The 13,304-nt window shown below is 38.0% G+C and overlaps 1 protein-coding gene across 1 annotated transcript; it reads right to left on the bottom strand.

Annotated features, from left to right (window-relative positions):
- Positions 1-12,478: 12,478 nt before the first annotated feature.
- LOC135462510 (paternally-expressed gene 3 protein-like) lies at positions 12,479-12,892 on the bottom strand. Its single transcript, XM_064739736.1, has one exon. The coding sequence runs from the start codon at positions 12,890-12,892 to the stop codon at positions 12,479-12,481; it is 414 nt and encodes a 137-aa protein (XP_064595806.1).
- Between the last annotated feature and the right edge of the window lie 412 nt (positions 12,893-13,304).

Raw genomic sequence — 13,304 nt, 5'->3', positions numbered from 1 at the left:
GGGTGTTGCCTCGCCACTTCACTATTTTACGAAACTGGCCGCGAGAACACCCATGCGTGAAATGGTAACGCCACATATATTGCATGGATGGCAGTAATTTGTCATTTAGTTTTTAAAATTTAGTAGACAGGCAAACGGTTCTCACCGTACTGAATAGTCCGAGACTTTATAATAACACTGAAAAAAAATGTTGCTACATTCATTCTTGATAAAAAAAAGTCTTGTACAGGATACTGATAAGTTGATTCCACGCTTTAGACATTTAAAAGTAATGATATATTCATTTTCAAGGAGTTGTAATTATTGCGATATTGTCTTCATGACGAAACACCGGGCTCTATGGTGACATATTTCCAGTTCTGCCCCATTGGAATTCCCGCCCAAAGGGCACGAGAGAAGACAGGCTGCACATTTCACGGATGCTTACACCCAACCGGAAGAGTCTGGGCAAAATGAAAATTGCACTTTGGCTTCGGTTATCTGAGTGAGGTAAATTCCGCGGCGTTAGCCTGCTTTGAGTTAGGACCGGGTCTCTGGCACCGATGGACGAAGCTGGCTTTGTAAGTGCGAGCTTACAAACATCGTTTAAATTATAACACAAAATTTAATTTCTTTTCACAGGATACGGAAAGTGTTCCTTGTTATTATGCTAAGAATAACAGGTGTATATTTTGAATTCAAAATCAACGCGTATTTAATTGTTGGTGAGACAAACAGTCAATCCGATAGCTAAGGTTATATAATTAAAGAAAAGTGAAATGCAAGCAAAAATACATTTCAAACGCTCAAAATACAGGCAAAGATGTAAATAAATCGGTTCGGATGGTTTTAAGCCATATATAGAAGAAACAAACATTTCAACTAAACCTGGGCAGCACTACGTTAACGAATAGAAAAAAAAATAGAATCAAACATCTGGACATGACGAAAAAGAAGAGGATATATAAAGCCAAAGAAAATCATGAGCAGCTGTTAAAATTTAAAAATGTATATTTTAAAAACTTAATGGTACATGTGCATGATATATGAAACAAGTCATCATTTGGAAAAAAAAATATCTTTAAGATCTATCAGATGTTAAAAGGCAGCATTTTGAAGTCATATAACTGAAGTGTTTCGAAATAACCTTACGCGAAATGTCCATTTGATGCGAATAATACTGTGTATACGATATAGTCGAGCAGTATATTACTTAGTGAATGCGAATCTCCCTGTCAAACGTAATGCCTAAATAGACACCTTACTACAAGCGACTATACATGTTTATGTTTAGCCTGCTTAGATATGGTAAACTACATGCTCGTATAGCTCTTTTTTAACGTTTCCCGGACATTACATGATACAGACGAGTGAACAGTAACCATGATTTACCGTGGTTCGATCGGGTTTAATTGCTGTGTAATAATCACTGAGCTTCATAAATTTTGTGATTGCTGTTCTATCCTGTATCAGCGCATGTCAGCGTCAGATTTATCAATCTCTTTTTATCAACTTTGGATGAAGATAAATTTCTTCTCTCTAGATTCTCTCTGCAGGAATTGATGGCCTTATTCAATCCGTTGTTTTATTTGTGTTTAATTTTAAATCTTCATAGTAAATTAACCCTCCCTTTGTTATGCCATACTTTAGGCATTCACCTAACTCATCCTGTGTATATGTTTTTTATTTTGTGTTACTTCAGATTTAACAATCAGCTGGATTATTTCGGTTAATTTCAAGAAATAATGGTATTTTGGATCAACAGTTAACAATTTAATTTAATTGTTACATTTAATAATCTTCAAAAAGTTCATTATGTGAAAAATTATTTACATTATTTAAAGACTTGCGATATATATTCATGGAAATTGAATCCCTCACTGGTATATTTATTTTTTCTGTTCTCAGTACATTATGCAATCTGCATTACTCATTAGTTATACATATGGCAATCTTAATGAGGTGTGGTGATGTACATAGAAACCAAATCAGCACAATTTATCTTGTTGTCATTTCAATGCCAGGAAATTATTGGCTCAAGGTGATGATCAGCTGTCGTCTTATTTTAAGTTAGATGAAATATCCACTGTATTGTCAAAGGAATATAATTATGATGTTATATGTGTGAGAGAAACCTAGCACAGTGGTGATATTCCTGATGATACTGTTAATCTAGATGGGTATGGTATAGAAAGAAAGGACAGAGACAGATACGGAGGAGGGGTGGAAATTCATTAGAAGGAATCTGTTCATGTTAGTAGACTTTAGGATTTAGAGAATGGCAATGAGATATTATGGATAATGGTGGAACGGATTAACAAAAGGGTACTGCTTGCATCATGTTACCGCCCACCTAACCAACCCGTTAAATTAAGTGAGTATTTTTTAAGTAATCTGGAGGAAAATTTAACTTCGGTGTTAACAGAAAATCCCAATGCCATGTTAATAATGGATGATTTTAATGATAGATGTCTACACTGGGAAAAATACCACGATATGAGCGAATTGAAAATGAGCCTTTGTGATAAGGTAGCAGGGAAATATCTTTTTCAACTAAGTAATAAACCTACTCGATGTACTAATGATCCTGTTTCTGTATTGGACTTAATTATAACGGATTGTACTCGTTATGTAATTGAATACGGAGTTGCTTCACCAACTTCTAATCTCGACCATTGTACTATTTATTGATCTATAAACATCTTATGTAACCATGAAGCAAAGGGTTCTGTAAGACATGTGTGGGACTTCAAATATGCCGATTGGAATCGTGTGCGCAATCTTCTCTTTGTTGCACAATTTGATATTTTCTCCCATGATAGTGACAAATTATTTGTCTGGAATAATTTGTTTTTGTCATGTTACAGTGAATGTATTCCGAATAAGAAAGTCACTATTAGACCACGTGACAAGCCTTGGATGACCAACGATATTCGGTACAAGATACGAGTGAGGAATCGTTTTAAAAAATACAAACAGACTAAGTCCGATGGAGTTAAGTTTCGATATGACATATCTAGAAAGAAGGCCAATAATGATAAACGCCAACCAATACTGCATTATTCCACACATTTAAAAGGTAAACTCTGCAACCCCCAACTGAACACAAAAACATACTGTCAATAATGAAATCTCTAGTACGATCGAAAGCAAAACCGCCTGTTCCTCTTCTCGCTGTCAATGGCAAAAACGTGTCAAATGACATTGAAAACGCGAATGAATTCTGTAAATTTTTCGCATCTTAGTCGGCCCCTAACCACACAGTTCCTGTCTTACCACCTTTTACGTATGTTACAGAATCACGTCTTAGTTGTATACAATCCTGTGAAAATGAGATTAAACATTTTCTTGAAACTCTGAATACACGGAAAACCTCAGGTACTGATGGTATAAACCACACCATGCGTACACCAAACCATGCTGATTGTTTTGCCTTGGAAATGACGCCTGTTTACTATTTTTTAGATGTCCGTAAGGCGTTTGCTAAGATCTGGCATGACGGTGTCCTGTTTAAGTTAGAGCAGTTGGGAATTGAAAACCCTCAACTTGCGTGTTTAAAAGATTATTTGTGTGACAGAAAAATTAAGGTTTGCCTTAACAGCACTGAGTCCAAAACTTATCCAGTATATGCTGGTGTCCCACAAGGCTCTGTATTGGGTCCACTTCTCTTCTTAATTTTTGTCAATGATATTAGTTTGAATGTTGAATGTAATATTAACATATTTGCAAATGACACATCCTTGTCTGAAGAAATTTTAGATTTAGCAACATCTGAGGCTTAATTTAATCGAGATCTTGAACGTCTATCCAAATGAACTAGTCAATCGCTTGTGTCGTTTAATGATAGTAAAACTGTTTATCTCTTTATATTATTGAAAAATAATCCCTTACATCTGAGGTTGCATTTAGATGGCGTAGATGTGAAGAGCGTTCCGTCATATTAACATTGCGGAATTATTCTGCAACACAATGGTAAATGGAATGAGCATGTAAGAGCTATGGTTAACAAAAATAATACGACATTGAGTATGATTGGTCGAGCCAGGCGAACACTTACTAGAAAGGGTATATCACACTGTACTTTGGCTTGATGAGGTCTTCTATTGAATATGAAGATTGCCTGTTTAACAACAACAACTTTTTAATATCCATCTCATTGGAAAATGTCCAACGCGGAGTAGCATTGTTATGTACAGGAGGCTTGCATTGAACTTCATATAAATCTCTTTTAAATGATCTAAAATGGGAACCCTTATACAGTCGGCGTAGATCCAAGATCATTTTTGTTTCATAAAATCGTCAATGGGCTCTCTCTTCCACACCTAAAGACCTTACTATCTCAATGGTATAACAGCGAATCAAATGCCTACTTTCGATTATTTAAATTCCGAACTCAGATTTTCTCCTCTTCCTTCTCTCCCAAGGCTACCAATGGATGAAAATATTGCCTGCTCATATCCAAAACTCTTCATTGGCAACTGTTAAGAACTTTTTGTACTCTCAGGACAGTATTAACAGTGATCTAACATCTGTGTATGATTCATTTGACACCTTTCCCTCTACTGTGCTCTGTAGAATGAGAATGGGACTGAACGCTCTTCACGGTGACCTCTTTAAATATAACATTGTCGACGATCAGTCATGTAGTAAATGTAAACATAAGTGTGAAAATGCCTCTCATTTCTTTCTTGACTGCCCAGCCTATGCCACTAATATAAAGCACACGCTAAAAAGCATCTTTAGAATTTTATCTCCTGGAGTGTATTTTGACTAACTGTTCTAAAGACATTTGTACTATTCTCTTATTTGGTTCACCTGAACTAAGCGTGAATAATAATCAATTGATATTAAAATCTGTACATAATGTTATAATCATGTGCCAATAGATTCACCATCCAGGCCCAGCGGTAATATGATTTGATTTTAATCTTTCTTTGTTCCCATCACTTTATTCTGTACATGTACATACCATTTGTTCTCTTTCTTGATTATGTTATTTTATGTATATACGTTGGTTTTACCGGCCCGGATAGCACAGTTGGTAGAGCGTCCGCTTCGGGGACCGGTAGATCCAGGATCAATCCTTGATCGAGTCACACCTAAGACTTTAAAAGAGGAAGTTGTAACTTGTAACGCCGAGTTGTAACTTGGCGTTCAGCATGAAGGGGACAGTGCAACGACTGGTTGACTAGTATCAGTATAATGGCACGGGCGGGGCGGCTTACTTGCCTTTGGTAAGTCGTCTCAGTGAAGCAGCACTAAATAAAAGAGCGGTTGAAATCCGTCCTGCAACAAGGATGCACATTACACGTGCATGCACCCTAATGATTCCTTCGTCGTCATATGACTGAAAAATTGCTGAGTACGACGTTAAACCCCAAGCACTCACTCACTCACTACGTTGGTTTTATGTTGAGGAGATCCAGTCGTGGCTATGGAGCTGTGGGAAATCCTCAATAAACAAATAAACAATTACAGTTACCACATGAACGACTACGACAATTTTTCCCATAAACTGTTGTCTGTCGTCACCCAGCACCCCTTTTGTCTGAATAATCATTATCTCATTTTCACAGATGGTATGGTGGTATTTTTAAACACAATGCTATGCCATTTCCCACAGAATACACAATGCGCAATGATGTCCAGTGAGTGAACAGTAAGCAGAACTTGGGACTTATACGTCATTTATTCGTGCAAATAAATCGTGCAACTACATGGTATTCCTTCTGATGAAACAACTCCGCGTCTTTGTACACCATAATGAGCAACGATACATACTTGTAAGTGCACAGTGCTTACTAATCACTGCCTATCCTGATTAAATATGGGAACAATCCTTAAATTCATAATGCAAAACATTTACTTGCATACAAAGCTTTTCTACGCTCCCTATCAGTGTCACTGGTGTCATGGAGGTTTTGTGCAGCAACCTAATTTACATATGCATGATGTTAAATCTGTTGGTAATCTTTAGGATATCTAAAAGAAGAATATATTATTAAATGAAAAGGTGGAGCAAGGCGCATGCTTTCAATGGCGAATTATGTATTCATATTGTACAGTGTGTTGTAGCCGTCCATATGATCAGGTTCATTATCGCGAGACTTCACGTTTGCAGTAGACAACGTGTTGTACGTGGAATCATCCTGAGGTGTCTCTTCTCCTTGGCGTTTTGTCATGATAACCTGTTTCGCTTTATTTTCCTTTATCTTGAAATTTGAATACACGACGCTGGGGACATCTCTGGAAGGTAACTTTGACCCTTCAGTCACACTGTTTACTCCATCCCTGTCTACGGTGGGTTCACTGGCGTCTAAATAACTACGACAGCCTTTCTCTGTGACGTTGAGACTTTTATTTCTTGTGTTCTTGCCATACACTCGACTTTTTCGTCTCCTACGAAAGAAGAAGTAATTGTGAAAAGTGGTATTGAAATCTACGATCATTTACCATTATTCTATTTTCTGATTTCTAGCGAAGTAACTTAAAAGATTTTCACGGCGTTTGATCGACAATACATTGTGGCTGGATGTGGTGCAGGATTTATTTCTTTTTTACCTAATTCTGTTAAAGCTATGATGCTAGAGGCCATGTAATTTACTACTACTTAAAACTCTGTGCCAGATAAACTGACAATTAGATGACCTATTTAACCGGATACGACCATTTGCTAAATATCACTCTGTCGTTGTTGCTCTGGTTTTCCTATCCTTTATAGCTCTTCATAGTTAAAGCTGTGCGTTATGGCGTGGGTGTAGAACTGAGTTGCTACAATAATAAAATTACATCGAGTACTGACTACATTCTGGACTTCCCAGGGTACAAGCTTTTGAGTAAGGTTCTAAAAGGGTAATGTAACAACTGACTGATAGAAGGCTACGACTTCCAAATCACCCCTGGCCAATAAACAGACAAATAAAAGCAAGTGATGCAAGTAAGAACAGAGGCAGTGAACAATTTTTTTGCATATCCAACCTGAAGGAGAGTTATGATTAGCTATTATTATGTTACACAAATATCATTTGTTTTACTTCAAAAACATTTTTATTCTTTTAACGGAGAAAAACCTTGCATTGGTTTTTGAGGTAAACATTAACGTATATATAGTCCTTAGTTCTTGAGGGTCGTATTTGTCCCTGTACCCTAACCCGACAGGGGTCAGGTATACACTGGTTTATATAGCTAGTCGGTATCCATGAGGCTTAGTCCTTGGGGTATAATTTGCTCCTGTCCCTAATCCGACAGGGGTCAGGTATACACTGGTGTACATAGCTAGTCGGTATCCATGAGGTTTAGTCTTTGAGGGTCACATTTGTCCCTCTCCCCTAACCCGACAGGGGTCAGGTTTACACTGATGTATATAAGCTAGTCCATATCCACAACGCTTAGTCTTTGAGGGTCGCATTTGCCCCCTGTGCCCTAACCCGACAGGGGTCAGATATACACTGGTGTACAAAGCCAGTCGGTATCTATAGGTTTTTGTCTTTGGGGGTATCATTTGCTCCTGTCCCTAGCCGGAAATAGGAGTGGAAAGCTGCATATACTTGTCTTTATATACAGATTGTCTTGTGAGTGTATTCTGCGATTTGTATTTGTCTATGTAACTATTACATTTATACATAGTTTAATGTAGAGTTGCAAAAAACCAACACGCTGTATATATTCAGGACTCTCATTTTTTTTAACAATCTCTAAGTTAGGTTTAAATGAACTATATCAAGCTTTTTGTAAAACCACAATGTATTAACACAAAACGAAAAATAGAAGTTCACAGGCGAAATATAACTGAATGGCAAAATCAGAAATATAATTATTTCGGCGACTAATTTGTGTGAAACGCAGTTATTCAAAACAATGTATTGAGAAACGAACAATTAAATTTCAAAACGAATCAATGAAATGACTAACAAGTTTCCAGGCCAGCATTGTATGCTAAACAAACCTACATATTTCCCAGTTTCAGCTTAAGCTTTAAAGACAACCTTAAATGAATTCACGTGCCATTTGTGCTGATATATAGAAAAAGTGTTTATTGAGACCTGTCCGGACTTGCACCAACTAGGTAAACATCATGCTTATTTGTTGCATTTATTTGACTCACATGTATGACGATGCATTGTTGGCATTCAAATTTATTTGATTTATTTTATTTATTCATTTGATTGATGTTATTTGATCGGCGGCCAGCATTACGGTGAGAGGAAACCAGGTAAAGCCCGGTGAAATCCACGACCATCCGCAGGTTCAGGACAGGCCTTTCCACATACGGCCGGAAAGGAACCCGGCATAAGTTGCCCCTCCCCCACCCCCTCCACCCCGCACCTACCTTTTCAAGCTGTCTTTCAATTTAGTACATTTTGATGAAAGATGAAAGACATTTTGTCTGATAATTCTTGCAAACCATGATTCTCCCTGCTGAAATAATACATTCAGTGTCAACTGAAACACCTGGGACCGGTATTTCTGCCTTATTTTCCTAGTATGTTCGGGTTATCAGCTTGTGGCAATGGGCCAAATATACCAAAACTGTGCAAACAATTTCATCGACTTGGTCGCAAAATATATAATAAACAATGAGAAATGGTTGCTTACCTCACAACAACAAAAACCACAACAAAAGCGATCAGAGTAAGAAAAACAGCTGTGCTTGTCCCTGCTGCGACGCCCACGGTCATTTCTGAGGTGCTTGAAGCTGGAATGTGAGAACACAAATGGAATGCAGTAAAAAACTTGAACACCGTGAATTAATCGTAAACAAGAAATGAGAAACAGTCTCATTAACTAAAAATGCACCTAGATAATCAAAATATAACAAAGCATGAAGTTAATGTTGATTATCAAATTTAAACACAAATTTAAACACATGACTTGAGAATACACGCAGGTTAGGTGTAACGTCAGCAATTTATATTTACAGGCTAGTGTCAATGCAGTGGTGAAAAGCAGGAAAATACGTCAGTCCTGCACGTAAGTCATGCACGAAGTTTTTTCTTGTCTCATGCTGGTATTCGATCTTGGGAAACAGACATAGTTACCTCCTATATTAGCTCCATTGTCATCTAGTGGTTCTGTGTGGTTGGCCTGGGATGGTGGGTTTGTGTAGTTGGGCTGATGTGGTGGTTCTGTGTGGTTGGCCTGACGTGGTGGATCTGAGTGGTTGGCCTGAGACGGTGGTTTTGTGTGGTTGGCCTGACGTGGTGGATCTGAGTGGTTGGCCTGATGTGGTGGATCTGTGTGGTTGGCCTGAAGTGGTGGTTCTGTGTGGTTGGCCTGAGATGTCGGTGTAAATGACGCAGTGGAATGATCTGTGGGGAAAATATTACACATGTACATAGATCCATATGTTTCCTCTTAAACGCTTCCCTATCCCCTTGCCAAAAATTATGAGATTATTTGTAAATTCTCTTATATTTTCCTCCTTAGATACATAACTGCCTAAGCCGCAAGAGAGAGTTTTCTATTAGTCTAGTTTTATATTGTTTATTACATAGAGAGTTTGACACGGGTTTGAAGTAACACAATATATGTGCACGTAAGTCTACTCTGCAATATAAGGAATGCCACTCTTAAGGAGCGTTGGACTAAGTTTTGTTAAGGTGCATTGGGCACTGTCTTTGTTAGTCAGTTGTAGTATTTTAACACAATGCACACGAAGCCATACTTAATAAGGTATTAACATGTTATCGAGAGGCCCCTAGGGCCCGCTTCACAAAGCGCACGTAGCACTACATTCACGCAACTACCATGGCGACGTAATACCTATAGTAGTGGTCGGCATGGAAGTTAAGTACACGTAACCTTTATGCGTATGAAAATTACGAAATGACAAAAAGCGCCATCGTATAAGTGAAATTGTTTAAGTACGGCGTAAAACACCAGTCAAATAAATAAATAAATAAATATATCTTTCACCCCAAAATGAACACGTATGCATGCGTATGTCTCCTGCCATCAGTTTTACACGCTTGTCAAGAAACAACATGTGGTTATTATAAGCATGATGACTTTTACTATTTAAGCTACATTTTCTATACAGTAGCCCTTGTAGAAACCATTCAATCGTTATAATACTCCGTCTAGAAAGGTCTTTAACAGTTTAACAATTAAACTATAGCGGACGTAAATTGTCAAATGGCCGGATTTCACCGGTAATACTATGTTTGACCGTTTGTTAAGTATCACACTGTAGTCACTGCTCTGGTTTTGCTCTCTATTCTTTAAATATTTTATTGTGTTGTATTCCTGCATGAGCTAGTAATTTACCGGTAGACTAAGAATCCTATTGGCTTCGTGCCTTTACATTGTTCAATGTGATTCTATGTTTAATGTGACCACATCATAGCCCTTTGAGTAAATCTAGACTACAGACGTATAATAAATTTCAATTCACTGTTAACACTGTCTGTTTTTGCATAGTTCTGCTTCAGCCTTGGTGCTAGAGGGCGTCTGTATGTATCTACTTTTAGGAATATACATGAACAGTCAGAAGACAAAATTACAACCCTCTTAACTGAGGTAAATTGACCAATGGCAGGATTTCGGAGGTAATACGTGTAACCATCTGTGAAGTATAACACTGATATCACTGGTCATAATTTATTCTCTATGTTGTAAGTCTTTTATTATAGTACACTGGATAAAACGCCTGTATATAAAATATATGTGTGTATGCTTGGGGTTTTACATCGTACTTAGCAATTTTTCCGTCATATGACGACGAGGAGTCACTACGTGCGCGTACATAGTATGTGCTTCTTGTGGCCAAAGTGCTGCCGTATAAACAATGTGTATCTTGGCCTATGATAAACAAAAGTATTAGTTACCTGGTGTTTACCTTTCTTCTTAGATATTTCACAGAATGAGTTCATAGATATCTTACAGGTAACCAAGTCCAAAATATATGTACACATCGTACATGGTACCTGCAAATTGTTTGGATATCATTCCAACTTATATTTTGACTGATTTTATTTACTGGTGCTGAATGCTGTTATCCAGAATATTTCGCTTATGCATATGGCTGCTGTCAATTACATGGATGAAGCAAACCTGTCTGGTCAAAGTCATCCGCCTTATAACTTATAATCCTATTATAACTGTAATTAAATGCCTTATTAAAAAGATATTATTTATTACTTTGATGGTGGTTGATCTCAATACAAAGTGATTTGTCATGTACAATGGCCGTCAGTTTTATCGGTGGAGGAAAGCGAAGAGGTAGGGGCACCGACCTTTGGCAAGTCACTGCAGAATCCTCCCTAATGTGACGTTCATATGCTCAATGAAAATATAAACGCCCGAAGCAATGTCATAATTTTTTCACATTATTAAATAACGTGTTAACACAACAAGTAAGGTAAGTATCAATTATTAATGGTGGTTTCCATTTCCACCCGATTTTCACATTTTAGGGCAATAATCCAGGAGTTGTGGCAGCCTGAAAAAATGGTCGCCAATCAGATTTCAGTGCCCAGCATGTGCATTGTCAGCATCCTACCGGCCCCAAAATGCAAAAGTCCGGTGAAAAAAAAAGCCAAAATTGACAATGAATACTTACCGTAATTGTTAAGTTAACACGTTATTTAACGCTGGGAGAAAAGAATTTAAACTGGATTCGTGTATTTATATTTTTGTTGAGTATATATTTATATATGCACACCTTTTGGAGAAGGACGAGTAGTCCCAAGGAACGTTAGACTGTGGAGTCGGCAAAACGGCCTTAAAATCGATCCCTCAAGCAGAGATGAGGGGAAAATATACTAGCTTCAACTGTTTTAATTTGTGTATGCATACTAATTTTGATCAAACGGATGTGTTTCTTTTCGCAACGTCCATACTACTGATTTAGGCCTTGAGGTTAATAAAAGCGGCAAAACAGTCGTCACACATGCTTCATAAGGCGTCGGAATAACACACAGGGCAGGATGTCAATCTAGCCACATTCAAAAATTAATCTGTTAATTTTTGTAGAACGTTTGTTATCTGAATGATGTTAGAATGTATTCTGTTGTTATAACACCTTATTTTGTAATATTCTGTTAGTCACTTTGTGTTGAATTATTAGAATATGGGCGTAACATCTAACGAAATAATCTTCTGTAAAATAGAATGCATCCTAATATCACTCAGGCAGGGTACTTTCTGTAAAATTTAAGAGATTAATTGATAGCAAGTTAGTATCAACGCTAAACTATTACACGAGACATACCGAGTTCTTTGGAACTGGATGCTGTTGTTGTCTTCGATCCATCTGAAACAGGGCAGAAATGAAGTCATATTGTGCTGTTTGAGACTCACGATCACTTGGGAACTGAAAATTTTATCAAGCACATAAAAAAATCGCGCCTTATAAGTGTTTTCTTATTTGTGACATATTGGCGGCTTTACAGAGTTGATTTGTAACACTGAATGTGTTGAACTAGTGTTTTCAAGAGACATTTCAATAGACAACTATGCATATATTTTTATATAACCTCCTTTAACCTCCTATATTAGATCAATTGTCATCTAGTGGTTCTGTGTGGTTGGCCTGGGATGGTGGTTCTGTGTGGTTGGCCTGGGACGGTGGTTTTGTGTGGTTGGCCTGGGATGGTGGTTCTGTGTGGTTGGCCTGGGATGGTGGTTCTGTGTGGTTGGCCTGGGACGGTGGTTCTATGTGGTTGGCCTGGGACGGTGGTTCTGTGTGGTTGGCCTGGGACGGTGGTTTTGTGTGGTTGGCCTGACGTGGTGGATCTGTGTGTTTGGCCTGAGACGGTGGTTTTGTGTGGTTGGCCTGATGTGGTGGTCCTGTGTGGTTGGCCTGAGACGGTGGTTTTGTGTGGTTGCCCTGAAGTGGTGGTCCTGTGTGGTTGGCCTGAGATGTCGGTGTAAATGACGCGGTGGAATGATTTGTAGGAAAAATATTACACATGTACATAGATCCTTATGTTTCCTCTTAAACGCTTCCCTATCCCCTTGCCAAAACATACGAGATTTTTCGAAATTTTCTTATATTTTCATCCTTAGATACACAACTGCTTAAGCCACAAGAGAGAGTTTTCTATTAGTCTAGTTTTATATTGTTTATTACATAGAGAATTGACACGGGTTTGAATTAACACAATATATGTGCACGTAAGTCTACTCTGCAATATAAGGAATGCCACTCTTAAGGAGCGTTGGACTAAGTTTTGTTAAGGTGCATTGGGCACTGTCTTTGTTAGCCGATTGTCGTATTTTAACACAATGCTTAATAAGGTATTAACACCTTAAACCTAATGTTATCGAGAGACCCCTCGGGCCTGTTTAACAAAGCGCGCATAGCACTACATTCACGCAACTAC

This window comes from Liolophura sinensis, chromosome 2, assembly GCF_032854445.1.
Source record: "Liolophura sinensis isolate JHLJ2023 chromosome 2, CUHK_Ljap_v2, whole genome shotgun sequence".
NCBI lineage: Eukaryota > Metazoa > Mollusca > Polyplacophora > Chitonida > Chitonidae > Liolophura > Liolophura sinensis.
Note: the sequence above shows the minus strand (reverse complement) of the source record. Positions and strands in the feature narration are given on the sequence as shown.